The following is a 27,482-nucleotide window of genomic DNA, read 5'->3' as shown; positions in this document are numbered from 1 at the left end:
GATCGTGCTTCTCAGCCTTTGAGAGGGAGAGTAATGGTAGTTAGTGCGACTTCGTAAAATAGTCTCAAACTTTTTTATTACAAAAAAATTTCCAGTCGCGTCATTTAGCAGGACACCGACCGACTTTCGCTGTGTTTGATTCGTTACAACGTTGTCTTGAGGCGTTCATATAGCGACATCTAGCGGAAAGGGAATGAGGCGACGAAAACTTTGTGTTCATGGCATTTAAATAAGTTTACAATATGAATTTAAAGGTGGTAAATCTGTGACCACCTCGGCTGACAGTGCTTTCAGCGCATTGTAACTGCATTCTGTAGTCGGTAATTGCGTGCTTTATGACGCTGTTCCGTGTCCACGGCTAAACTTTAATTCCTGTTGGCCACAACACACATGGCGGGTGGAAACAGTCACGGGGTTGTAACGGGAAACGAGGCAAGGCTGGGGGTCTAGCAGGCTGTCATGAGTGATTTAGGACCGGCGTTCAGCACCGAGATTAAAGTAAAAGAAGTTTTCGACGTGTAGCTGGAGCGACCCCGAATTAAAGCGAAGAATGATTCCGACAGAGGACGCGTCCGCGCGGAGAAGGGAGATTGAGGCGAAACTAGAGCAGGTCAGTGGCGGGCTGAACGGCGGCTGGGGGGTCGTGTCGTGTGTTATTCCCTGGATCTGGAACAGGGCAGCTGCGGAGAATACGTCTCACAACATTTCATGCTGACTAAAGCAATTGCACTTGAAACTTGTTCACAAACACTTTGAGCCAAATTATTTCAGTAATTTTAGCTGCGTGAAAATATGGAAAGGCCGATATTCAAGGAAAGATTATTAAGATGTTTTAAAATGCCAGTTCTTGAAAATGTTTTGTGAGTGTACTTTAAAAACATTCTGGGCAGTTGTCTTGTAGCCGACTGTCTTCTCTTTGGAAAAAAAAGTTTCCAACAACAGACCTACTATTCCGTTCCCTTTACATCACACTCTTGGGAAGTAAAACAAAATTGTTACTGTATTCATATTTTTTTTATTACAGTTTTCGTTTCACTCTTGTAGGAACAAGACATGCTGACGTTTATTCGTGAAAACTTAGAGAAAAGCGATCAGCTGACCAGAGGAATGGTAAGCAACCGATGAACGAGAGAGGGCTCAGTCTTTATGCGATGTTATTTTTGGTAGGTTAGTCACACTTACCAGGAAGGTTTCGAGGTCTTGTATACCACGCCTCCTTGGAGTAGCTGGGTTTTATGTTAATGTTCTTCTATGCGCGTTTTATAAAGTAGGCCTAAGTGATAATAGCCAAAAAACATGCATTGATTGTAATTTCCGACATTTTGCGGAATTGATAATAATGAAAAATGTAATCGCTCAGACAGCGTCTCCAGCGTGTCGAATATGGCCACTAGAGGGCGCTGTTGTATTAACTTGCGTATCGTCGGCCCATGTCCCTCGAGGTCACCATCCTGTCCTCCTTCGAGAGTCGCCTCGTGCAGCTGGAGAACGCCATCATCCCCGTGCACACGCAGACTGAGAACCTGCAGCGGCTGCAGGACAACGTGGACCGCACACTGTCCTGCCTGGATCACGTGATAAGCTACTACCACGTGGCCAAGGACACAGACAGGGTCGTCAGGGAGGGGTCAGTGGCTGGAGCAGTGGGGGTGGGGGTCATTGCTTCTGTAGTTATGGACCTATGGTGTCTGTGTGAATCGCAGTGCCAGCTGCACTCTCTAACAGATGTGCTAATAACAACATGCAATATGTTTTTTTTAGTACATCTCCATGTTTAAGGACAACACATTTTGTGTTACTTTCAATACAGCCTGAATTAAGAAGTCACCCTTTGTAACACACAAATTGCATATTTGTAACACAAAAATAACTTTTGTGTTACAAAATGTGATGAAAGTAACACTAAAGTAGCAGCAAAAAAATTGTGTATAGAATTTATGTGAAGCAGGGATAAGGACACTGACCTTAACTACTGACCCTAACTACTGACCTCTGATTACTGACCCTAACTACTGACCTCTGACCTGGGTCTACACTAAAGTGCAGCTCCTGGGTGGAAAAGGGCAGCTGTGGTTGTAAAAATTTTCAAACCATCACAGTATGTTGATATTTGCAGCAGCAAAATATAAAGCCGCGTTTCCACCGAAATTACCCGGAACTTTCAGTCCCAGGAACTACTTTACCAGGAACTAAAAGGTTCCTTCAGCCAATGGTTGTCTGCGTTTCCACCGGGGTCTAAAGTACCGCGAAGATTAGGCAAATTAGCCCACTGACGTTGTCGTCGGTCCATCTGTCATATGATTTCTTCTGTAACCCCATACTACCACCGAAGTAGCCTACATTATTTTCTAATAACCGGGACAGCCCGGAGGGGTTTATTCCACTTATATACAACGGGTTACCAACAATGACTATATATGGTTACTTTTGTATTTATTGATTAACAGCAGAAAACATGCACACGTTGTAAACAATTAGCTGTTTTATTACTTTCTCGTCGTCAATTCCATATAGGCTAATCGCAAAATGACAAGAATAGAACGAAAACTCGGACTTGCGTGAAAATGTAAATTAGTAGTGGTACAGCCACCTTTCCTTCGAAGTTACTGCTAGCCGAGCAGCGAAGTGTGCCCTCCAGATGCGAACCATGCACCATAAATGAGTCCATAGTCTTCCTGGTCTTTTCGTGGAATTGAAAAATGGCAGTAAAATTGAGTAAAATTACGGCAGTCTGAAAAAGCTAAAGGGAAGATTACTAGAATTAACCTGTTATTTTACCCGGATAAAAAGTGCGGAAGGTGATTTCCAGTTTGCTTGTACTGTATCACCAATGTTAATTATGCAGAACTACCGCATACCTCACATAACTGTATCAAACGTTTTGAGTCAATTACGACGGGCTAACAAAGAAAATCCGGAAGAAAATATTCAGCAACCGAATTAATCCGTTTGAATGTTTTGGTAGCCTACGTAATATGCTGTCCCAGCACGAATGCTTAGCATTTTATAAAACGAATACTAAAGCAAGAAAAGAACAGAAGAGCACACGTTATAATTCCAAGACGTTGACAGGTTATAACCAAAAGTAGGCTACTGCGCCGCATAACATACAAGTTTGATTTGAAGTTATTATGAAAATAAATTGGTTTGCCGCTGCATATTTTCAAACATGGCGGGTAATGGCGGAAAATAAATACAACACAAACGCTACGAGTACTCGACCAATCAGAAATGTTCAGCGCTGCAAACTCCACCCAAAAGGTTCCTGTACTTTCGGAAAGTACTACCCCCCGAGCAGGAACGTTTTGGGGGGTAAAACAAAGCCCCCAGAACTAAATTTAGACCCTAGTTCCTGCGGTGGAAACGCACTGAGTTCCTCAAAAGGTTCCTAGTTCCGGGGTATAGTTCCTGCGGTGGAAACGCGGCTTAAGTTGCAACAGTCATTTAGCGGCAGTGTAGTGTAATGGGTAAGGAGCTGGTCTTGTAACCTAAAGGTCTAAGGTTCAATTCCCAGGTAGTACACTGCCGTTGCACCCTTGAGCTAGGTACTTAACCTGCATTGGCTCAGTATATATCCAGCTGTATAAATTGATGCAATGTAAATTGAGTAAATTTACTCAACTATTGCTTGTTTTATGTGCATAGTCTGCTTTTGTTGTGTTAATTAGATTAACCTACAGGGTCCAAGTTAAACTATGCGGTCGTTCCCTGCACTTGGAACTGTACTTCCCTCTAGGGTTTTCAACACACTTGTTCCTGGTTTTGGTTATACACTTTGTTGTACGCTCTGGATAAGAGTGTCTGCTAAATGCCTGGAATGTAATTTAATCGTTTTGACTAATTATCCATCATGATGGGCCTATGTGTGTGTGTGTGTGCGTACGTGTGCGTCCTTGTGTGTGTGTGTGTGTATGACTATGTGTGCGTATGTATGTGTGCGTGCGTACGTGTGCATGCATGTGCATGTGCCTGTGTGTGTGTGTGTGTGCGCGTACGTGTGTGAGTGTGTGTGCGCGCGTACGTGTGTGTGTGTGCGTGTGCACGCGTGTGTGTGTGTGTGCACGTACGTGTGTGTGAGTGTTTGTGTGTGTGTGCATACGTGTGTGTGTGTGTGTGTGCACGCGCGCGCGTATGTGTGTGTGTGTGCACATATGTATGTGTGTGTGTGTGTGTGTCAGACCTTCAGGTAGGCTGGATGAATATCTTGTCTGCATGGCTAAGATCCAGAAAGCTGTGGAGTTCTTCCAGGACAATAATCCAGACAGCCCAGAACTCAACACAGTGGTGAGTTTCTTTCTCTCTTTCTCACCTCCTGTTCTTTCTGTTCATCCTCCTTTCTCCCACAGATGTGTAAATGAATATGGTTAAAAAGAACCATCGTACTTACATCTCCTTTAGATGACCAATTTAGACCAGTGCATAATCGCCAACAGAAGCTCTAACCTTCAGTCCACCTTAGGAGGATAGACCTTAGATTTTTTAAACTGGTTTGATCTGAGGTTATGCCCGCTCTCCTTGACTCTGAAATGGCCTTTACTGTTCGGATAAATGGCAGAAAGCATGTGTCACCCCGCCCCGCCCCGCCCCGCCCCGCCCCGCCCCGGGGTCGCTGTCTTGCAGAAAGTGCTCTTTGAGAAGGGGAAGGAGCTTCTGGAGGCGGAGTTTCGGGGGCTGCTCACACGCTACAGCAAGCCTGTGCCCCCGCTCCTGGTCCTGGACGTGGTGGGCGGGGAGGAGGAGCTGGAAGCGCAGGAGGAGGTGACTCTGGAGCACCTCCCTGAGGCTGTGCTGCAAGACATCGTCTGCATCTCCTCCTGGCTCGCCGAGCACGCCCGTAATCAGGGTAACCTTCCCAGATGAGTGTGTTCTGACCAGGGGACTGTGCTGTATGCAGGGGACTGTGCTGTGTTCAGGTGACTGTGTTGTGACTGTGCTGTGCTCAGGTGACTGTGCTGTATGCAGGTCACTGTGCTATGACCAGGTGAGTGTGCTGTGCTCAGGTGACTGTGCTCTGACTGTGCTGTGCTGAGGTGACTGCGCTCTGACTGTGCTGTGCTCAGTGACCGTGCTGTATGCAGGTGACTGTGCTGTGCTCAGGTGACTGTGTTGTGCTGAGGTGACTGTGCTCTGAATGTGTTGTGCTGAGGCGACTGTGTTCTGAATGTGTTGTGCTGAGGTGACTGTGTTCTTCTCCCTGCAGACTACATGAACGTGTACTTCCAGGTGCGCTCCAGCCAGCTGGACAGCTCCCTCAAGGGGCTGCGGGAACACTTCCGCAGAAACAGCTTCTGCTCCCCCTCCCCCGCCATGCAGGCCCGACGGAAGGACACGCCCACCAAGAGGCCCCTCCGGCGCCCAGGTTAGGCCACGCCCACACCCCCTCTGGCAGCTGCAAGTGTTAAACAGTGCCCAATCAAACAGCCAGCAGTCTCAGTGCCCAATCAAACAGCCAGCAGTCTCAGCGCCCAATCAAACAGCCAGCAGTCTCAGAGCCCAATCAAACAGCCAGCAGTCTCAGCACCCAATCAAACAGCCAGCAGTCTCAGCTCCCAATCAAACAGCCAGCAGTCTCAGTGCCCAATCAAACAGCCAGCAGTCTCAGTGCCCAATCAAACAGCCAGCAGTCTCAGAGCCCAATCAAACAGCCAGCAGTCTCAGTGCCCAATCAAACAGCCAGCAGTCTCAGTGCCCAATCAAACAGCCAGCAGTCTCAGTGCCCAATCAAACAGCCAGCAGTCTCAGCACCCAATCAAACAGCCAGCAGTCTCAGCGCCCAAACAGCCAGCAGTCTCAGTGCCCAATCAAACAGCCAGCAGTCTCAGCTCCCTATCAAACAGCCAGCAGTCTCAATGCCCATCAAACAGCCAGCAGTCTCAGTGCCCATCAAACAGCCAGCAGTCTCAATGCCCAATCAAACAGCCAGCAGTCTCAGTGCCCAATCAAACAGCCAGCAGTCTCAGTGCCCAATCAAACAGCCAGCAGTCTCAGTGCCCAATCAAACAGCCAGCAGTCTCAGCGCCCAATCAAACAGCCAGCAGTCTCAGCACCCAATCAAACAGCCAGCAGTCTCAGCGCCCAATCAGAGCTCAGTGTGTGCTGTCAGAAACCTGGCATGACCTCTGAGCTCCATCCTGGCTTCTCATTGGCACAGTTTCTGGGGGTGTGTCCCGTCCCTCTCAATCCTGCAGTCATCGCCATTGTTTCTGCTGACTTCCGTTTGCTCAAATTTTGAGCTCATTTTCAGCCCTACTCCTGTGTGTGTGTGTGTGCGCGTGTGCACGCGCATGTGTGCGTATATGTGTGTGTACTTCACCTCTAATTAATGTTGTTTCCTTTTCCCCTCTTTTGTGTGTGTGTGTGTGTGTGTGACTGTGTGAATGTGTGTGTGCATGTGTGTGTGACTGTGTAAATGTGTGTGTGTGTGTGTGTGTGTGACTGTGTGAATGTGTGTTTGTGTGCGTGCTTGTGTGTGACTGTGTGAATGTGTGACTGTATGAATGTGCGTGTGTGTGTGACTGTGTGTGCGTGCGTGCGTGCGTGTGTGACTGTGTGTGTATGTATGTGTGTGTGACTGTGCGTATGTGTGTGTGCGTGTGTGTGCGTGCGTGTGTATATATACTTTGATGAAAGCAGCCTACTTCCCAGGTAATCGTGTCCATCAGCATGTCCTGCTCAGGTGATGCTCTGCATGCTGGCTAACATGCTAACGGACTGTGTAAGCTAATGCATGTCTTTATGTTTGAGCTGTCAAACTGCACCACACTGCTCCAGGTCTATGTACTACTGCAGGCATCGCACTGTTCAGCTGTGTCTGATTTTACGCACTGCTGAGCATGACTAGTGTTTCCCAGACTTTTCACGCACTTATGATGTGGCTTTGTGCTGCTCTGCTACTCAAGTCCCTTAGCTCCTCCCCCTCTCCAAGAGGGGCGTGGCCTAATGGAGAGGTGTGTTTTTGGTCTTTTACTCACTTCCAAGCTCTGCTCTTGTTTCTCTTCAATCTAATGGCCCTTCGTTTCCTCCTTCGTTCTCTCCTGCTCTTTCTCTCTCTCTCTCTGGCCCCACCCCCCTCCTGTTGGTCTCCGGGACGATCAGGGGCGATCCGAAAGGTTCTGAAGCAGTACTCTCAGCACGGGATGGAGGGCAGAAAGGGAGCTGCTGCCCTCCCTCTTTTGGAAGGTAACGCCCCCCTCATTTTCTCTAATGCGCCCCTCATTTCCTGTAATGTGCCCCTCATTTTAATTCCCGCAATAACCTGCGCCCGCATTCTGTCCTCTCTCTCAGTTCAGTTTGGCTCAATTCCAGAATGCTTCATTGACATGTTACAGTGTATTAGAGTGTATTGCATTGCAAAAACATTAAACACAATAAACAGCAAAACAGTAATAAACACAGGCAGAGGGGGAGGGACACTGGTGTGAATGGTGTCCATCCATAACACACGTGTACATGTATGTAGATGCACTGTTAAATATCATTTTCTCCTCCCCTCTGTGGTATGTTCCACTGTCCCTCAGGCTGTGGCTGGCTGATACATACTGTATTCTTCTGCTAGTTTTTTGCAGCTCACTTTTTCCCCCAGAAGGCTTTGCAGCATTTCCTGGAGCAGGAAATCTCACTCGTCCTTTCCCCCTCCTGTCCTCCACTCGGCTGCAGTGTTGTTCACTGCCGTCTCACTGACAGGAAGTCATTCTCACGGAGTGGCGGCGGGGGGTGGGGGGGTGGGGGGGGCAGGAGGGCGCAGGGACGTGGCATTCTCAGTCTTTTGCTTGTCAGGCTGATGTCTCCAACGTGCACCCAACTCAGAGTTTACATCTGTGTCCTGTACAGGTGACTAGTATTTCCATGGGAACCACAGGAACAGTACACCCACACAATCCTCTAAGTCTGTCAGTGTGTGTCTGTGATTGGCTGTGCTGGGTGGTCGGTGGCCGATGTTTGTCTGTGATTGGCTGTGTTGGGTGGCCGGTGTGTGTCTGTGATTAGCTGGGCTGGGTGGCTGGTGTGTGTCTGTGATTGGCTGTGCTGGGTGGTCGGTGGCTGGTATGTGTCTGTGATTGGCTGTGCTGGGTGGCCGGTATGTGTCTGTGATTGGCTGTGCTGGGTGGTCGGTGGCCGGTATGTGTCTGTGATTGACAGACAACCATGCGCAGCCACTTAATTACATTCAAACTGGTTAATAAGAGCAGATGATAAAACACTCTTTTAGTGATGGTGGTGGTGGTGGGATGGTGGGGTTGGATTCAGAGGCCCCTGTCTGACACCCCGCCCCCCAGGGAAGGATGACATGCAGGATGTGGAGATCGACTCATACATCTACTGCGTCAGTGCGTTCGTGAAGTTAGCCCAGAGCGAATCCTCCCTCCTGAGCCACATCATCCCAGAGCACCACCAGAAGAAGACCTTCGACTCCCTCATACAGGTCAGAGGGCAGAGGTTACCCAGGGGTCATCTGGGGGGGGAGGTTACCACAGCTTGCCCATCAATTTACCCATCATTGCTTAAGTCGGAACCTTCAAAATATTAAATGTCAGAGTTTTCATTCTATTTATTCTTGTCATTTTGCGATAATATGGAAATGACGATGAGAGTCGAATGAATCAATTCAACAGCAAATTGTTTACGACGTGTGCATGTTTTCTGCTATGAATGTTGTTACCAGCTACGAATGTGAATGCATTCTGTTGCCTCGGATGTCAAAACATGAAAGTGAATGTTCGCATAAACATAATGAATGTGTTTGAGAGGATATAAAACAGTTACAATCTGTATATTGGCCTGTTATATCCTGTTTGTTGCATAACAGCAGTCCAAGTCGAACTACCAACAAGAATTTTGCTTTACAATGGTAAAATAATATTCCCATAATAAACGGCCGCAGATAAAAATCAATAAATACTAAAGTAACCATATATAGTCATTGTTGGTAACCCGTTGTATATAAGTGGAATAAACCCCTCCGGGCTGTCCCGTTATTGGAAAATAATGTACTTCGGTGGTAGTATGGAGTTACAGAAGAAATCATACGACAGTACGAGCTGATTGGTACCTTGCATGGCAGCCTTTCACTGTTTGTGTGTGTGTGTGTGTGTGTGTGAATGGGTGAATGAGAGGCATCAATTGCAAAGCGCTTTGGATAAAAGCGCTATATAAATGCAGTCCATTTACCATTTACTGTTTAATAATAATAGTATTACTGGCTGACAGGAGGCCCTTGACAGCCTGATGCTGGAGGGAGAGGGCATTGTGGCAGCTGCCAGGCGGGCCATCGGGCGCCATGACTACTCCGCTGTGCTCACCATCTTCCCCATCCTGCGGCACCTGAAGCAGAGCAAACCAGACTTCGACAGCACACTGCAGGTAACACACTGGAGTTCTACTGCACACTGCAGGTAACACACTGGAGTTCTACTACACACTGCAGGTAACACACTGGAGTTCTACTGCACACTGCAGGTAACACACTGGAGTTCTACTGCACACTGCAGGTAACACACTGGAGTTCTACTGCACACTGCAGGTAACACACTGGAGTTCTACTGCACACTGCAGGTAACACTGGACTTCTACTGCACACTGCAGGTAACACACTGGAGTTCTACACACTGCAGGTAACACACTGGAGTTCTATTGCACACTGCAGGTAACACACTGGAATTCTATTGCACACTGCAGGTAACAGCACTGGAGTTCTATTGCACACTGCAGGTAACACACTGGAGTTCTATTGCACACTGCAGGTAACACACTGGAGTTCTACTGCACACTGCAGGTAACACACTGGAGTTCTACTGCACACTGCAGGTAACACACTGGAGTTCTACTGCACACTGCAGGTATAACAGCCCTCGAGTTCTACTGCACACTGATCAGTGTGGGATCTGGGGTCACTGTATGAGTAATGCTGTCTCTTATGGCTGATCTGGGGTCAGTGTGTGAGTAATGCAGTCTCTTATAGCTGATCTGGGATTAGTGTGTGAGTAATGCAGTTTCTTATAGCTGATCTGTGATCAGTGTGTGAGTAATGCAGTCTCTTACAGCTGATCTGGGATCAGTGTGTGAGTAATGCAGTCTCTTACGGATGATCTAGGATCAGTGTGTGAGTAATGCAGTCTCTTATATCTGATCTGTGATCAGTCTGTGAGTAATGCAGTCTCTTATATCTGATCTGTGATCAGTGTGTGAGTAATGCAATCTCTTACAGCTGATCTGTGATCAGTGTGTGAGTAATGCAGTCTCTTACGGCTGATCTGGGATCAGTGTGTGAGTAATGCTGTCTCTTACGGCTGATCTGGGTTCACTGTGTGAGTAATGCAGTCTCTTATAGCTGATCTGGGATTCGTGTGTGAGTAATGCAGTTTCTTATAGCTGATCTGTGATCAGTGTGTGAGTAATGCAGTCTCTTACAGCTGATCTGGGATCAGTGTGTGAGTAATGCAGTCTCTTACGGATGATCTGTGATCAGTGTGTGAGTAATGCAGTCTCTTACGGCTGATCTGGGATCAGTGTGTGAGTAATGCAGTTTCTTATATCTGATCTGTGATCAGTGTGTGAGTAATGCAGTCTCCTACGGCTAATCTGGGATTAGTGTGTGAGTAATGCAGTCTCTTATAGCTGATCTGGGATCAGTGTGTGAGTAATGCAGTTTCTTATGGCTGATCTGGGGTCAGTGTGTGAGTAATGCAGTCTCTTACAGCTGATCTGGGCTGATCTGGGATCAGTGTATGAGTAATGCGGTCACTGTTCCCAGGGCACTGCTGCAAGTACCAAGAACAAGCTGCCCACCCTCATCGTCTCCATGGAGACCATCGGGGCCAAAGCACTGGAGGAGTTTGCCGACAGTATCAAGGTACAGCAAGCCATTGTGTGTGTGTGTGTGTGTGTGTTTGTGTGCGTGAGTTAGTGTGTGTGTGTGGGTGTGTGTGGACAACAGTGCTATCTGTACAGAATCACAAGAGCAATATGTAAACCATGGTATCTCAAATTTGACTCTTTGTTTTAGCTGACTTGTAGCCTTGCTGTTTTGTATTGTGATGGGTGCATGTTAGAAAGTGCGGGACTGTGACAGATGCAGCTCTCGAGCGCCCTCTAGCCAGTTCTCTCTCACTCACCCACCCTCTCCCCTCACAGAATGACCCAGACAAGGAGTACAACATGCCCAAAGATGGCACTGTGCACGAACTGACCAGCAACGTAAGTGTGTGTGTGTATGTATGTATGTGTGTGTGTGTGTGTGTGTTTGAGTGTGTTTCTCACAGTGTGGTTTCCCTCCTCTAGGCCATTCTGTTCCTTCAGCAGTTGCTGGATTTCCAGGAAACAGCTGGCGCCATGTTGGCTTCCCAAGGTAGAGCTGCATTTCCCATTTAAACTTTAACCTGCAGCCAGAGGACCAGAAAAAACCCCTACAGTTCCCATTATTACTGTCTGTGTTTGGTACAAACACACACTTGCACATCTTGAGTGAGACTGATGTGCAATTGCAGGTTTTAACGATTAAATTTCTCAGTTTCAGAGAGCAGCTCGTCTGCAAGTTCCTGCAGTTCTGAGTTTGGCCGGAGAGTCCTCAGTGCATACATATGTAAGAACCTCATATTCCTGCAGGAGTTTTTTCACATGCATACACACACACACACATCCGCGTACATGCATTGAGTTTGGTTTGGTTGGTGTAGTTCACACAGGTGAGTTGTGTTCGGTTTAGTGGGTGTAATTCACACAGGTGAGTTGTGTATGATGGGTGTAGTTCACACAGGTGATTTGTGTTTGGTGGGTGTAGTTCACACAGGTGATTTGTGTTTGGTGGGTGTAGTTCACACAGATGCTTTGTGTTTGGTGGGTGTAGTTCACACAGCTGAGTTGCATTTGGTGGGTGTAGTTCACAGGTGAGTTGCGTTTGGTGGGTGTGGTTCACACTGCTGAGTTGTGTTTGGTGGGTGTAGTTCACACTGCTGAGTTGTGTTTGGTGGGTGTGGTTCACACAGATGAGTTGTGTTTGGTGGGTGTGGTTCACACTGCTGAGTTGTGTATGATGGGTGTAATTCACACAGGTGATTTATGTTTGGTGGGTGTAGTTCACGCAGGTGAGTTGTGTTTGGTGGGTGTAGTTCACACAGGTGAGTTGTGTTTGGTGGGTGTAGTTCACGCAGGTGAGTTGTGTTTGGTGGGTGTAGTTCACACAGGTGAGTTGTGTTTGGTGGGTGTAGTTCACACAGGTGAGTTGCGTTTGGTGGGTGTAGTTCACACAGATGAGTTGTGTTTGGTGGGTGTAGTTCACACTGCTGAGTTGTGTTTGGTGGGTGTAGTTCACGCAGGTGATTTGTGTTTGGTGGGTGTAGTTCACACAGCTGAGTTGTGTTTGGTGGGTGTAGTTCACACAGGTGAGTAGTGTTTGGTGGGTGTAGTTCACACTGCTGAGTTCTGTATGATGGGTGTAATTCACACAGGTGATTTATGTTTGGTGGGTGTAGTTCACGCAGGTGAGTTGTGTTTGGTGGGTGTAGTTCACACTGCTGAGTTGTGTTTGGTGGGTGTAGTTCACGCAGGTGAGTTGTGTTTGGTGGGTGTAGTTCACACAGCTGAGTTGTGTTTGGTGGGTGTAGTTCACACAGATGAGTTGTGTTTTGTAGGTGTAGTTCACACAGCTGAGTTGTGTTTGGTGGGTGTAGTTCACACAGGTGAGTTGTGTTTGGTGGGTGTAGTTCACACTGCTGAGTTCTGTATGATGGGTGTAATTCACACAGGTGATTTATGTTTGGTGGGTGTAGTTCACGCAGGTGAGTTGTGTTTGGTGGGTGTAGTTCACACTGCTGAGTTGTGTTTGGTGGGCGTAGTTCACACAGCTGAGTTGTGTTTGGTGGGTGTAGTTCACACAGCTGAGTTGTGTTTGGTGGGTGTAGTTCACACAGATGAGTTGTGTTTTGTAGGTGTAGTTCACACAGCTGAGTTGTGTTTGGTGGGTGTAGTTCACACAGCTGAGTTGTGTTTGGTGGGTGTATTTCACACAGCTGAGTTGTGTTTGGTGGGTGTAGTTCACACAGCTGAGTTGTGTTTTGTAGGTGTAGTTCACACAGCTGAGTTGTGTTTGGTGGGTGTAGTTCACACAGCTGAGTTGTGTTTGGTGGGTGTAGTTTACACAGCTGAGTTGTGTTTGGTAGGTGTAGTTCACACAGCTGAGTTGTGTTTGGTGGGTGTAGTTCACACAGCTGAGTTGTGTTTGGTGGGTGTAGTTCACACAGATGAGTTGTGTTTTGTAGGTGTAGTTCACACAGCTGAGTTGTGTTTGGTGGGTGTAGTTCACACAGCTGAGTTGTGTTTGGTGGGTGTAGTTCACACAGCTGAGTTGTGTTTGGTGGGTGTAGTTCACACAGGTGAGTTGTGTTTGGTGGGCGTAGTTCACACAGGTGAGTTGTGTTAGGTGGGCGTAGTTCACACTGCTGAGTTGTGTTTGGTGGGCGTAGTTCACACAGGTGAGTTGTGTTTGGTGGGTGTGGTTCACACAGCTGAGTTGTGTTTGGTGGGTGTGGTTCACACAGGTGAGTTGTGTTTGGTGGGCGTAGTTCACACAGGTGAGTTGTGTTTGGTGGGCGTAGTTCACACAGCTGAATTGTGTTTGGTGGGCGTAGTTCACACAGCTGAGTTGTGTTTGGTGGGTGTAGTTCACACAGCTGAGTTGTGTTTGGTGGGCGTAGTTCACACAGCTGAGTTGTGTTTGGTGGGCGTAGTTCACACAGCTGAGTTGTGTTTGGTGGGTGTAGTTCACGCAGGTGAGTTGTGTTTGGTGGGTGTAGTTCACACAGGTGAGTTGTGTTTGGTGGGCGTAGTTCACACAGGTGAGTTGTGTTTGGTTTTCAGGTAAAGCCCTGGGAAACCTGCAGCTGAACCTGCTCAGCAAGTCTAAGGTGTACGAGTACTCTGCTCTGAGCGCCATCTTCCTACTCAACAACTACAACTACATCCTTAAGTCCCTGGAGAAGTGAGTTTTGCTCTAAATGCAGCTACATCCTTTAGTCCCTGGAGAAATATGATCGCACAGACCAGCCACAACATGCTTCCCCTGATCTGACCTGTTCAGACAGGTGTGCTGTGTGTGATCTGCTCAGTCAGACAGGTGTGCTGTGTGTGATCTGCTCAGTCAGACAGGCGTGCTGTGTCTGCTCACAGTGACTGATCTCTGCCAGTCAGACAGGTGTGCTGTGTCTGCTCACAGTGACCGATCTCTGCCAGTCAGACAGGTGTGCTGTGTCTGCTCACAGTGACCGATCTCCGCCAGTCAGACAGGTGTGCTGTGTCTGCTCACAGTGACTGATCTCTGCCAGTCAGACAGGTGTGCTGTGTCTGCTCACAGTGACTGATCTCTGCCAGTCAGACAGGTGTGCTGTGTCTGCTCACAGTGACTGATCTCTGCAGGTCAGAGCTGATTCAGTTGGTGGCCGTCACTCATAAGCAGGTGGAGAGCTCGTACCAGGAGCTGATTGAGCAGCAGGTACAGGTGTACCAGCGCAGGTGAGACCCCTCCCTCCCACTGACTTGTTATTTATATCCGTGCACATAGAGGGCAGCATAATGCACTGGTTAATCAACTGAAGGGCTCATCCAAACAGGATTCTGGGTAGAGTGAGGTCTGTTTTAGCACCATGGGATTCTGGGTAGTATGAGGTCATTTTCAGCCTCGCAGGATTCTGATCAGGGTAACATGGGGCATGGTGAATCAGCTGTTGGAGAATTTTTACCTTTGACCTTCCTGTTTTACAGCTGGTGGAGGGTGATTGAGTACCTGATGGACAGGAACACACCCACTGTCCAGCCGGGCCAGAAGGTGAGTCCGCTCACCTGTCCACCTGTCACCTGAGCATACAGCAGGTCACCCCGGTAGCCCCACCCTGTGGAGGAGAACCCGGTGGAGCACCAATCAGAGTGAGCTCACACGCTGTAGCTCACACTTGATGTTAGTTTAGATCACCTGTCTTTTCTTTCTCTCCTTCAGCTGAAAGACAAAGAGCGACAGCAGATAAAAGACAAGTTCAAGGTGAGTTTTCCGTTGTCCTGATTGACGGCCTCCACCCCAGAACCGGGGGGTGTTCCTGCTGGTCTAGTACAGTCAGGAAGCAGGAACTGCCACCCCCCCCCCCCTCATGCAGATGCACACTGCAGGCCCCAGCAGGGTTCAGGGTTGAACTTTGACCTCTCGCAGGGATTTAATGATGGGCTGGATGAGCTGTGTAAGGTCCAGAAGGCGTGGGCCATTCCAGACAAAGAGCAGCGTGACACCCTCCGCCAGGTCCAGAAGACCGTCGTGTCTGAAGCCTACAGAGGCTTCCTGCACAGGTGAGACACATTTTCCTGTCTGTACACCTGAGACACACCTGTACACATGTACATGAGAAACACTGACCTGTCTGTACACAGGTGAGACACATTTTCCTGTCTGTACACCTGAGACACAACTGTACACATGTACATGAGAAACACTGACCTGTCTGTACACAGGTGAGACACATTTACCTGTCTGTACACCTGAGACACACCTGAACACATGTACATGAGAAACATTGACCTGTCTGTACACAGGTGAGACACATCTACCTGTCTGCACACAGGTGAGACACACCTGTACACATACACATGGGAAACACTGACCTAGTGTCTGCATACAGTTGAGACACATTCACCTGTCTGTACAAGTGAGACACACCTGTACACATGCACATGAGAAACAATGACCTGTCTGTACACATGTGCGACACATCTACCTGTCTGTACACCTGAGACACACCTGTATACATACACATGAGAAACACTGACCTGTCTGTACACAGGTGAGACACATTTACCTGTCTGTACACCTGAGACACACCTGAACACATGCACATGAGAAACACTGACCTGTCTCCACACAGGTGAGACACACCTGTACACATGCACATGAGAAACACTGACCTGTCTCCACACAGGTGAGACACATGTACTTGTCTGCACACAGGTGAAATACATGGTCAGGTACACAGGTAGGGCATGTTTATCAGTCTACATGCAGGTGCAACACAGTTACCTGTCCACTTGGGTAACTCAAATGAGAAAAACAAAAATGGCCATTTAAAAAAAATGTCTTATTAATTATGTTTCCCACTCAGATATGCCAATGTATCATTTACCAAAAACCTGGACAAGTACCTGAAGTATCGACCAGAGCAGGTTGAAGAAATGATTGGGAGACTTTTTGACACTTCAGCTTGAGCCACGCCCACTTGGCCACACCCCTCAGCCCCACACCTCTCCACTCAGAGAATGGCGCATTGCCTTCTGAGTAATGCTTTGTTCTGTCCGAAGACCTGGGCTGCCATCTTTAACAAGGCAGTCTTCAGTCATCCTGTGCTCCCACCTCTGCCTGTGGCCTGGAAGGGGTTAGCTGGCCGCCATTACTGGAAAAGTCAAGAAGGTAATTGAAAGTGTAACAGAAAAGTTGAGGTGCAAATACAACTAAGGAAGGAAGGAAACATTTAGTAAATGTGTGGGCAGGACCCCCACCCCCCAACCCCCACTTTGTTAACGTCAGTAAGCCTATGTTAAATTCTGATGATATAATAAAATGTTATATCACCATCTGGCCCACCCCCCCCCCCCCCCCCAAACCTCAGTTCATCACAATAAAGCAAGATAAGGAAACTAGGAAGCATTTCAAAGGCAGCTCATGTTCATATGTTCATTAATCTACTCGGATTTGGCATTTCCATTATTCTAATAAAGGCAAACACTGATTTTCAATCTGAATGATGAGCAGTGCATTAATGGCTGTTCATTTTTAATTAATTAATTAATTCATTCATTCATTCATTCATTCATTTATTCATTCATTCCTTCATTCATTCATCAGTATAGAAAGACTTTGACAGAATACACTCTGAAATAAACTTATGGTAAGAGAACGGAAATGTTACACATAATACATGGGACATTTCAAATATGAAGCTTATGCTGAAGTTTAGGTGATTGCCAGGCTTGTATGGCTCATCACTATCATTATAAAGTCTGACTGTAGAGTGCAAGAAGGTCCCATACTCCAACATACCCAAACTCCAGCCCTGATCTGTAAAACACACCCAAACTCCAGCCCTGATCTGTAGAACATACCCAAACTCCAGCCCTGATCTGTAGTACACACCCAAACTCCAGGCCAGACCTGTAGAACAGGCCCAAACTCCAGCCCTGTTCTGTAGTACACACCCATACTCCAGGCCTGACCTGTAGAACAGGCCCAAACTCCAGCCCTGATCTGTAGAACATACCCAAACTCCAGCCCTGATCTGTAAAACACACCCAAACTCCAGCCCTGATCTGTAGAACAGGCCCAAACTCCAGCCCTGATCTGTAGAACAGGCCCAAACTCCAGCCCTGACCTGTAGAACATGCCCAAACTCTAGCCCTGATCTGCAGTACACACCCATACTCCAGGCCTGACCTGTAGAACATGCCCAAACTCTAGCCCTGTTCTGTAGTACACACCCATACTCCAGGCCTGACCTGTAGAACATGCCCATACTCCAGGCCTGACCTGTAGAACACATCCATACTCCAGGCCTGACCTGTAGTACACACCCATACTCCAGGCCTGACCTGTAGAACAGGCCCAAACTCCTGGCCGGACCTGTAGAACAGGCCCAAACTCCAGCCCTGTTCTGTAGTACACACCCATACTCCAGGCCTGACCTGTAGAACAGGCCCAAACTCCAGCCCTGTTCTGTAGTACACACCCATACTCCAGGCCTGACCTGTAGAACAGGCCCAAACTCCAGGCCAGACCTGTAGAACAGGCCCAAACTCCAGCCCTGTTCTGTAGTACACACCCATACTCCAGGCCTGACCTGTAGAACAGGCCCAAACTCCAGGCCTGACCTGTAGAACATGCCCAAACTCTAGCCCTGATCTGTAGAACACACCCATTCTCCAGGCCTGATCTGTAGAACAGGCCCAAACTCCAGGCCTGACCTGTAGAACATGCCCATACTCCAGGCCTGACCTGTAGAACATGCCCATACTCCAGGCCTGACCTGTAGAACATGCCCATACTCCAGGCCTGACCTGTAGAACAGGCCCAAACTCCAGCCCTGTTCTGTAGTACACACCCATACTCCAGGCCTGACCTGTAGAACATGCCCAAACTCCAGGCCTGACCTGTAGAACAGGCCCAAACTCCAGCCCTGTTCTGTAGTACACACCCATACTCCAGGCCTGACCTGTAGAACATGCCCATACTCCAGGCCTGACCTGTAGAATATGCCCATACTCCAGGCCTGACCTGTAGAACATGCCCATACTCCAGGCCTGACCTGTAGAACAGGCCCAAACTCTAGCCCTGATCTATAGTACACACCCATACTCCAGGCCTGACCTGTAGAACATGCCCATACTCCAGACCTGACCTGTAGAACATGCCCAAACTCCAGCCCTGATCTGTAGAACAGGCCCAAACTCCAGGCCTGACCTGTAGTACACACCCATACTCCAGGCCTGACCTGTAGAACATGCCCATACTCCAGGCCTGACCTGTAGAACATGCCCATACTCCAGGCCTGACCTGTAGAACAGGCCCAAACTCCAGCCCTGATCTGTAGAACATGCCCATACTCCAGGCCTGACCTGTAGAACATGCCCATACTCCAGGCCTGACCTGTGGAACATGCCCATGGAGCTCATATAGAGCACAAATAAGTATGGAGTCAAAGCCCCTCCTTAGCGTACTCTTATTGGGTCCAGTCGCTGTGTGTATTGTTAGCGAGCCCCTTTTGAGTGCTTCCATGGAGGTACTTAAGGGTCCATGGTACGTCTCTGGGTTCTGAAATGACCTCATATATATCAGCTAATTGCACCCAAATCACTGGGATGTGTCCTGAGTCCAGTGCCATCAGCTAAGAACTGCCATGTTCTTACCAGGGCAATTCCTGTTGAAGAGTTCTTCTGGTAGGCAAATTGATCTTGCACAACTGAAAGGATGTGATGACTGTTTCATTTGGGCATGCATTTTTCATGCACTTTTCTGGGGGTGGAAGTGTAGTATAGTGGATAAGGAGCTGGCCTTGTAACCTAAAGATCACAGGTTCGACATTGCCATTGTACCCTTAAGCTGCATTGCTTCAGTATATATCCAGCTGTATAAATGGATGCTGTGTAAAAGTTGTGTAAGTAGCTCTGGATAAGAGCGGGAAGAGAGAAATTCTTATCCAAACTTTCATATTTTACATTTGGGGAGAAATTCTTATCCAAACTTTCATATTTTACATTTGGGGAGAAATTCTTATCCAAACTTTAATATTTTTCAATTACCGTTTATTGGATTACATGGAATGTTTGAAGTGGGATTATTAAAAATGCTACAGTAAAATTTCACAGTAATGGGGTAGGATGTAGACCAGGACCCCTTCTGCCAGGAACAAGTGACAGAATTTTCTGAACTTTGACATTTCGAGAGAAATATTATCTAATATGTCAATTTTTCAATTGGATTTTATTACTGTATTTGTTTATATAGACAGTTTGGAGTTTTATTTCCATATGGTGCAGTGATATTTCATCCACACCATTTCAAATGTACATTATTTCCTGTTCTCTCATACACATGTAATGTTGAGACGATTAGATTCTAAGGAGAAAACAAAATGCGTGACACTTGGGTATCTGATATTTCAATATTACAGAAAACGTCGTCTTAAACGACATGTGAAGTGATTGTAACAAAATAAAAAATAAAAAACTAATTTCAAATCACCACCTTTGTTCAATTTCTCACTTGAGCCTTATCTCACTTTTAGAAGCAAATTATAGCCTTTGCAAACCGCGAAACCATCAGATCATATAACGCAACCCGTTTAAGGTGGACCGGAAATTTCAAATCGGGATCTGCGAATTGGGAGCCAACTTCAGCGTCGTCACTTCAAATGTGTCGATATTTGTTTGAATCTATTTACAGCTAAAGTTGTAGAAATCCTTTAAATATTATGAAGCTGTTGAAGTGAAATTAAGAATTATATCCTAATCCTCCATACAGAATTTTAAGTTCTATTTAGGATGTAGGCCCAACGTTTTGAGTTTTTTTATTCTTCTTAACTATTCTAAAGACATTGCAGAAGACATTTGCATGAATGGAGAATGAAACCTAAAAAAAAAAATAAAAAAATAAAAAAAGCCGCCTGTCTGTCGGTTCTTAAATTCGTTTCGTTTCTGCTCACAACAATGAGGAAATAAAAACTTATACGATGCGGGATGTGCTCATTACATTTGAAATGTAAGTCCAACTCATATTTCACCCAGTCAGTGCATTCTAGGACCGCCACTGCCTTAAGATGAAGTAAGACCACGTCGGGGTGATCGTTTAAATCGTTAAACATGATCAAGTGGTGCTAGCAGGTAGATTCCGAAATCATTGGGCTGGGAATATTTCTGTGACCTGACAACACTGAATGTAAGTAACCTTTTTATTTTCACAACATAAGTGATTAAAACAGGCATGCAAACGCAGCGGACAGTAAAACATAACACGCCGCTGGATATCACGTTTATGATAAATGCAGCGTTGTGGTCTGTTAAATGTGTGACATGGCACTACAAGGGACGCATGAAATATGGCACACTCTTAAATTCGAGTTTTGACGCGACGTGAATATGTCGCATAGTCTATCTGTTATGTAAATCTGGTTAAATAATAACAGGTCTTGCCACAAGTTATATGCCGATATCCTGAATTATTGTTCTTACTGATCAATTTGTATTATAAATTAGTGCGGGTGTAATGGTGCGATGTAGGATATGTTAACGAAGTTCTGTAGTAGGTAAAAAAAATAAAATAAAATATGACTCCACACTGAACCGGTCTTTATACTTCTTGCCCAATCACTTTCGGTTTAGGGAACAGAAAATTAAAAACGAGAAATTAATGGTTTTATCGCAAGGTAACATCAAATAGCGATTGCTTCGGAGGAAGCTCTGTTAAGCTACCAGAAATAAGCCCCATGTTGCCGACGAATTATTGGTGCGAAATAGGCTATTACTTTCTTGAAAACTAGCTTGTTTTAGCCTGTGTGCCCACAGAATATGATATGAGCATTCTGCGATTAAAACTGAAAACTAAACGAAGGATAATGCATATTCAGTATAATCTATGACTTAGAGCCGTATAAAGATCTCGGATTAAGAAAATAGGAAACCACTTAATAGACGTAGCTCTGGTCGCATTACCAGCATAAGCTAAACCTAATGTGTGCGCTTAAGTAAACATGAAAATATTTTACAATGTCCTTACTATCATAGGCCATCAGATCATACAGTACCCTATATGCGTAAGTTATACTATTCATATTTTGATCTGAAATCCAAATGCCTTAAGAATGTAGCCAAAATAAACTTCAGTCTACCGTTACCATACTTCTGGTGTGCACTATCAGTCCGCTGATTAGGTTTGGGACGAAGACATACTTTTTCTTGATTTGGCACTGTGCTCCACAATTTTAGATTTGTCTAAAATTAACATTTGTTTAAAGTGCAGATTCTCAGCTTTTATTAAAGGGCATTTTTTTACATTTTGATATCACCATGTAGAAGTTACAGGAAATTATACATCCCCCCATTTATATATATATATATATATACATATACATATATATACACACACACCGATCAGCCACAACATTAAAACCACCTGCATTTTTCTGATTTAATATTTTATTTTCTCTGTTTATAATCAAACAATTCACACGTGGTCAAAGCGCAGACTCAGAGCTTTTATTAAAGGATATTATCATACATTTTGGTTTCACCATGTAGTAATTACAGCACTTTTCATACGTAGTCCCCCATTTCAGTGTTTTAGACAAATTAACATAATGTCAAATAAAGTCATGTTTTGTATTTGGTTGCATTTCCTTTGCATGCCATGACTTCCTGATGTCTGTGACCTATCAATATCATCAGTCTGGATATCTTATTGTGAGGTTTTTTACATTTACAGAAACTCTGAATTTGAATAAATCTCTATGGGAATTGGGGGGTGGGACTAGATTCAGCTGTAAATTATGCTGATACAGTATGGAACACATTTGTTGGCTAAATGGCTTTAAGTCATCAAGGGTCCAAGGTATCAAATGAGCCTCAAACCACCGTGCTGCTGCCAGATATGCAGTAGATACTACAAGCATTGTTTCTCCTGAATATTTTTTCCATAAAGTTCAACAGGAAAACTGAAGTATTAAACCAGGGGTGCCAATAATTGTGGAACCTTTTTTTTGGGGAAATATTTTTTTTATTTAAAAAATTTAAGACTTTGGTTGATTCCAATGAATCATTAATCAAGCACACTAGTTTACACATGGAAAATAAAGCTTATGTCAATATCTGTATTATTTTTTAGTTTAAAATTTTTTAAGCAATTTTTGTGCATATTTATCAAGGGTTCCAATAATTCTGGAGCCCACTAAAAGATTCAAGCCCTTAATAAATATGTGCAAAGCAGACTGTATAAAATAAACAACACAGGTAATGAGCTACTGTAAGTATTTGACCCCCTTACTGATTTCTTCTGTTATTTCAGATTTATTGCACTTGGTTGCACTTGGTTTCAAATCTTAAGAAAAAATGTAATATTAGACAAAGGGAAATTGAGTAAATACAAAATATATGTTTAAAATTATTATTTCATTTATTTAATGAAAAAAGTTATCAAACACCCATATCTCCCATGTGAAAAATCTCCCTGAGTTACTTAATCAACCAATTCACCAAATTTAATTGATAGATTCCGCTGATTCAACACAGCTAGGCTTGATTTCCACCAGCCTTGTTGAATCTAAACAGCACTGATATTGATCCTTACCATCAAAGACAAGTAGTCACCACAACGTTTCTACAAGCACACTATGCCACAATCAAAGGAAGTTCCAGAAGAGATAATAAAAAAGTTGTTGAAATATATCAGTCTGGAAAAGGTTTACAAAGCTATTTATAAGGCTCTGGGACCCCAGTGAAACAAAGTGACAGCAAATATCTCCAAATGGAGAACACTTGGAACAGTGGCGAATCTTCCCAGGAGTGGCTAGCCAGCCAAAATTTCTCCAAGGGTGCAGCGACAACGCATCCAGGAAGTTATAAAAGATGCCAGAAGAACATCCGAACAACTGCAGGCCTCTCTACCCTCAGCTAAGGTCAATGTTCATGACCCCATAATAAGAAAGATAAACGTGAGTCATTGCCAAGTAGCAAGGCAGAAACTACTGCTAACCAAGAGAAACTTCAATGCTCATCTCACACCTGGGTGATCCCCAGGCCCCTTGGGATAATGTTCTATGGACAGTCAGAGGCGGAACCTTTTGGGTGACATGGGTCCCATTATGTCTGGCGGAAAGCAAATACAGCATTTCACAGCACATCATACCAACAGCCAAACATGGTGGGGGCAATACGGTGGGGTGGGGATACTTTGCGTCCTCGGAACCTGGACAACTCGTCATTATTGAAGGAACTGTGAATTCTACAGTGTATTTGGGCTATACAGAAAGACTTTGTTCCGAAACACAAAAGCAGGTGCACATCTGGCTGAAAAGAAACAAGATTAAAGTTTTCGAGTGTCCTAGTCAAAGTCCTGACTTGAACCTAATAAAGATGCTGTAGCTTGACTTGAAACGAGAAGTTCATGCCTGTTCATGCTGGAACGCCTAGCAATTTGTCTGAATTAAAGCAGTTCTCCAAAGAAGAGCGGGCTAAAATTCCTCCACAGCAATGTGACAGACTGATATCAAATTATAGGAAGCGTTTGGTTGCAGTTATTGATTGTAAAGGTGCTGCAACCAGTGATCAATTTTAAGGATGCAGTTACCTTTCCACATGGGTGATATGGGTGGTTGATAAATTGTTCATTAAATAAATGAAATAATAATTTTAAAAGTATGTTTTGTGTTTACTTGTTACCATTGTTATAAATTTGTTGTATAAACCTTTCAGTGTGACAAAAATGAAATAACAGAGCAAATCAGGAAGGGGGTAAATACTTTTTCACGGGTGATAATACAGTTGTTCAGAGAATAAAAATGAAAATAATAATTGATTAGGATTTGATCCTGATTTACTGACTGCCTTATTTCCTGTTTTTAGGTGTCTCTAATGGCTAACTCGATCCTGGAGATCCTGGAGGACCTGTCAAAAGAAGAATTTAAAAAGTTCACATTTTATTTGAATGACCAGGTACTGGAAGAATGTAGACCCATTCCACAAGGTCGACTGGAAGACAAAGGTGTGACAGATGTTGTCAGATTGATGAAGAGCTCCTATGGTAACAGGATGGTGGAGGTCACTCTGGAGATCTTAAAGAAAATTCCAAGAAATGATCTCATTCTGAAATTGGAGAGCGATCCTGAAAATGGTAAAACACATCAATGTATTCATACAGAGCGTAAGAATGAGTAATTATTAGAATACTTCATTTGAGAAGTTACAGGTCCTTTCTTGAAGCAAAACTACAGATTCAAGCTCCCCCTCCAGACTACAGCTGCCCCATTCAGGGTACCCCTCCAGACTACAGCTGCCCCATTCAGGGTCCCCCTCCAGACTACAGCTGCCCCATTCAGGGTACCCCTCCAGAGTACAGCTGCCCCATTCAGGGTACCCCTCCAGAATACAGCTGCCCCATTTAGGGTACCCCTCCAGACTACAGCTGTCGCTTTCAGGGTATCCCTCCAGACTACAGCTGCCCCATTCAGGGTATCCCTCCAGACTACAGCTGCCCCATTCAGGGTGCCCCTCCAGAATACAGCTGCCCCTTTCAGGGTCCCCCTCCAGACTACAGCTGCCCCATTCAGGGTACCCCTCCAGACTACAGCTGTCGCTTTCAGGGTATCCCTCCAGGCTACAGCTGCCCCATTCAGGGTACCCCTCTAGACTACAGCTGCCCCATTCAGGGTATCCCTCCAGACTACAGCTGTCGCTTTCAGGGTACCCCTCCAGACTACAGCTGCCCCATTCAGGGTACCCCTCCAGAGTACAGCTGCCCCATTCAGGGTACCCCTCCAGACTACAGCTGCCCCATTCAGGGTACCCCTCCAGACTACAGCTACCCCATTCAGGGTACCCAGCCCTTGTTATTCATGGTAAACCTGGCCTGCCCTGGTGTATTAGATTCTTGGGGGATTGTCCCCCAATTATTGACTGCAACTGCATCCATTCATGTGCTAATCCCACTGCCAATTCAGGAGAGCCTGAATCTATTTCCGAAACACGTGGAGGAACTCTGGTGGTTCTTTGCACACTGTAGACTAAGGCTTTTCATATGCACCTTGGATATGCAGTCCATGGGCACCCGATCAGCCAGCGGGGCTCACTAGGGAACAATGCAATGCAGACCCCTAGCTAACCGAACCCTGCCATACCCTAGGCTATGCAATCAGCAATTATGCATTGCTCTATGGAGCTACGGGCCAGTCGACACTGGCTCAGCATGGTGCCTCAACCAAATGAGCCACCCAGAAGCTGTGCCAAAAACTCTCAGAAGGAAAGGTTCTAAACTGAACTTTTAGGGACTCCACCATGTATCCAAAAAATGGAATGTTCTGAACCGAACCAAAATTTGTTTTTCAGAAACGTGTGCTGAAAGAGTCCGGGAGAAGCTGAAGTCTAGCCTGAAGAAGAGGTTTGAGTGTATATATGAAGGGCTTGCCAAGCCTGGAAAACACACCCTGCTCAACAGTATTTACACTGAGCTCTACATCACAGAGGGGGACTGTGAGGGTGTTAATGAGGAGCACGAGGTGTGGCAGCTAGAGACAGCATCCAGGACACATGCTACACAAGACACTGCAATCAACTGCAATGAAATCTTTAAACCCTTATCTGGACAAGAGAGACCCATCAGAACTGTGCTGACCAAGGGCATCGCTGGTATTGGAAAAACGGTCTCCGTGCAGAAGTTCATTCTTGACTGGGCGGAAGGAAAAGCTAATCAGGATGTTGATTTCATTTTTTTTCTTCCTTTTCGGGAGCTGAACTTGATTAATGAGGAGTACAGTCTCCTTGAGCTTCTGCAGGTCTTTTATCCTGAAATGAAAGGGTTTGAAAATATTGAGTTTGATAATTACAAGGTTTTGTTCATCTTTGATGGTCTGGATGAATGGCTTCATTTCAGTGTCCGGAACCGTAAGATACTGTCTGACGTAAGAAAAAAATCTCCTGTAGATGTGTTGCTGACTAACCTCCTTAAGAAGATTCTCTTCCCCTCTGCTCTCCTCTGGATCACCTCTCGACCTGCAGCAGCCAGTCGGATCCTGCCTGAATTAATTCACCGGGTGACGGAGGTCAGAGGATTCAATGATGCACAGAAAGAGGAGTACTTCAGGAAGAGATTCAGAGATCAGAATCTTGTTGAAAGAAGTATCTCTCACATAAAGACATCCAGGAGCCTTTACATCATGTGCCATATACCACTCTTCTGCTGGATGTCTGCTACTGTTCTGGAGCGACTTTTGAGTGGACCTGACAGTGGAGAACTCCCTAAATCACTGACTGAAATGTACTCATATTTCCTCTACACCCAGGCTGAATTCATGCAGAAAAAATATCAGGAGAACCATGAGACAGATGCACAGAAAATTCTGGAACCGGTTAAGGAGATCTTTCTGAAACTGGGGCAGCTGGCTTTTCAACATCTGGAAAAGGGAAATTCAATATTTTATGAAGAGGACCTGATAAAGTGTAACATTGATGTCACAGAAGCATCAGTGTACTCTGGGGTGTGCACAGAAATCTTGAAAGAAGAGTCTGTGCTGCATCAGAAGAAAGTCTACTGCTTTGTACATCTGAGCCTCCAGGAGTACCTGGCTGCATTGTATGTGATTAATTCATTTATAGGAAAGAACTTCAAGGCTTTGAAGCCCTTCTTCGGTAAAAAGACTTTACCCAATGGACTGTCTCTCAGTGACTTCCACAAGAAAGCTATTAAGAAGGCTCTGGAGAGTAAGAATGGACACCTGGACCTTTTCCTTCGATTCCTTCTGGGCCTCTCACTGGATTCCAATCAACGCCTTGTCCAAGGTATACTGACACAGACAGGAAGTAACCCAAAGTGCATCCAGAAAACAGTTCAGCACATCAAGGTCTTTAAAGAGAAAGATCCCTCCCCAGAAAGATGCATCAACCTGTTCCACTGTCTGTCTGAACTCAGTGATGATTCCCTTGTGAAGGATGTCCAAAAGTACTTGAGCTCAGGAAGTCCATCTGGTGAAAAGATCTCACCTGCTCACTGCTCTGTCCTGGCCTATGTGCTCCTAGTGTCAGAGAAGGAGCTGGATGAGTTTGACCTGAGAAAATACAACACCTCAGAAGAGGGGCGACGTAGACTAGTCCCAGCTGTGAAGTGCTGCAGGAAGGCTGTGTAAGTATTAGTTTGTAATTCATTACCATAATCTACCATAAAAACCTCAATCCAAATTTAGCTGATATCACCATTTATGTCCCCA

General features: G+C 45.7%; 3 protein-coding genes across 5 annotated transcripts in view; all 3 read left to right on the top strand.

The window, feature by feature from the left end:
• The first annotated feature begins 107 nt into the window (after nucleotides 1-107).
• LOC135249388 (exocyst complex component 7-like) lies at nucleotides 108-16,761 on the top strand. 3 transcript variants are annotated; one of them, XM_064324989.1, is made up of 20 exons: nucleotides 108-610; nucleotides 1,045-1,110; nucleotides 1,443-1,627; nucleotides 4,179-4,284; nucleotides 4,621-4,843; nucleotides 5,201-5,359; nucleotides 6,634-6,645; nucleotides 7,096-7,179; nucleotides 8,277-8,422; nucleotides 9,208-9,360; nucleotides 10,751-10,849; nucleotides 11,131-11,193; nucleotides 11,278-11,344; nucleotides 11,507-11,578; nucleotides 13,852-13,972; nucleotides 14,407-14,502; nucleotides 14,752-14,815; nucleotides 14,984-15,025; nucleotides 15,191-15,324; nucleotides 16,131-16,761. In XM_064324989.1, the coding sequence occupies exons 1-20, from the start codon at nucleotides 551-553 to the stop codon at nucleotides 16,231-16,233; spliced, it is 2,055 nt and encodes a 684-aa protein (XP_064181059.1). In that variant the 5' UTR covers nucleotides 108-550; the 3' UTR covers nucleotides 16,234-16,761. The 3 variants fall into 3 exon arrangements, with proteins under 3 accessions (XP_064181059.1, XP_064181060.1, XP_064181061.1); XM_064324990.1 differs by lacking the exon at nucleotides 6,634-6,645; XM_064324991.1 differs by lacking the exons at nucleotides 6,634-6,645; nucleotides 7,096-7,179.
• Nucleotides 16,762-16,898: 137 nt separating this feature from the next.
• On the top strand, nucleotides 16,899-27,453 carry LOC135249392 (NLR family CARD domain-containing protein 3-like). The gene is made up of 3 exons (XM_064324996.1): nucleotides 16,899-20,275; nucleotides 24,130-24,397; nucleotides 25,609-27,453. The coding sequence occupies exons 2-3, from the start codon at nucleotides 24,139-24,141 to the stop codon at nucleotides 27,399-27,401; spliced, it is 2,052 nt and encodes a 683-aa protein (XP_064181066.1). The 5' UTR covers nucleotides 16,899-20,275; nucleotides 24,130-24,138; the 3' UTR covers nucleotides 27,402-27,453.
• The window catches only part of LOC135249457 (NACHT, LRR and PYD domains-containing protein 3-like), a 24,812-nt gene continuing 17,615 nt past the window's right edge, over nucleotides 20,286-27,482 (top strand). The window contains exon 1 of the mRNA XM_064325112.1: nucleotides 20,286-20,452. The gene's annotated coding sequence lies outside the window, so the exon portion shown is untranslated. The remainder of the gene's footprint in view (nucleotides 20,453-27,482) is intronic.

The sequence above is a fragment of the Anguilla rostrata genome, chromosome 2, assembly GCF_018555375.3.
Source record: "Anguilla rostrata isolate EN2019 chromosome 2, ASM1855537v3, whole genome shotgun sequence".
NCBI classification, from domain to species: Eukaryota; Metazoa; Chordata; class Actinopteri; order Anguilliformes; family Anguillidae; genus Anguilla; species Anguilla rostrata.
The sequence above is the reverse complement of the archived record's forward strand: the minus strand, read 5'-3'. Positions and strand labels throughout refer to the sequence as shown.

Excerpts from the sequence above, each read along its gene's own strand:
- LOC135249392 (XM_064324996.1), top strand. The coding sequence starts at position 24,139 with ATGGCTAACTCGATCCTGGAGATCCTGGAGGACCTGTCAAAAGAAGAA. Across the intron at positions 24,398-25,608 it reads GGAGAGCGATCCTGAAAATG|AAACGTGTGCTGAAAGAGTC; the intron begins GTAAAACACATC and ends TTTGTTTTTCAG.
- LOC135249388 (XM_064324989.1), top strand. The coding sequence starts at position 551 with ATGATTCCGACAGAGGACGCGTCCGCGCGGAGAAGGGAGATTGAGGCG. Across the intron at positions 9,361-10,750 it reads ACTTCGACAGCACACTGCAG|GGCACTGCTGCAAGTACCAA; the intron begins GTAACACACTGG and ends CACTGTTCCCAG. Across the intron at positions 11,345-11,506 it reads CGCCATGTTGGCTTCCCAAG|TTTCAGAGAGCAGCTCGTCT; the intron begins GTAGAGCTGCAT and ends TAAATTTCTCAG.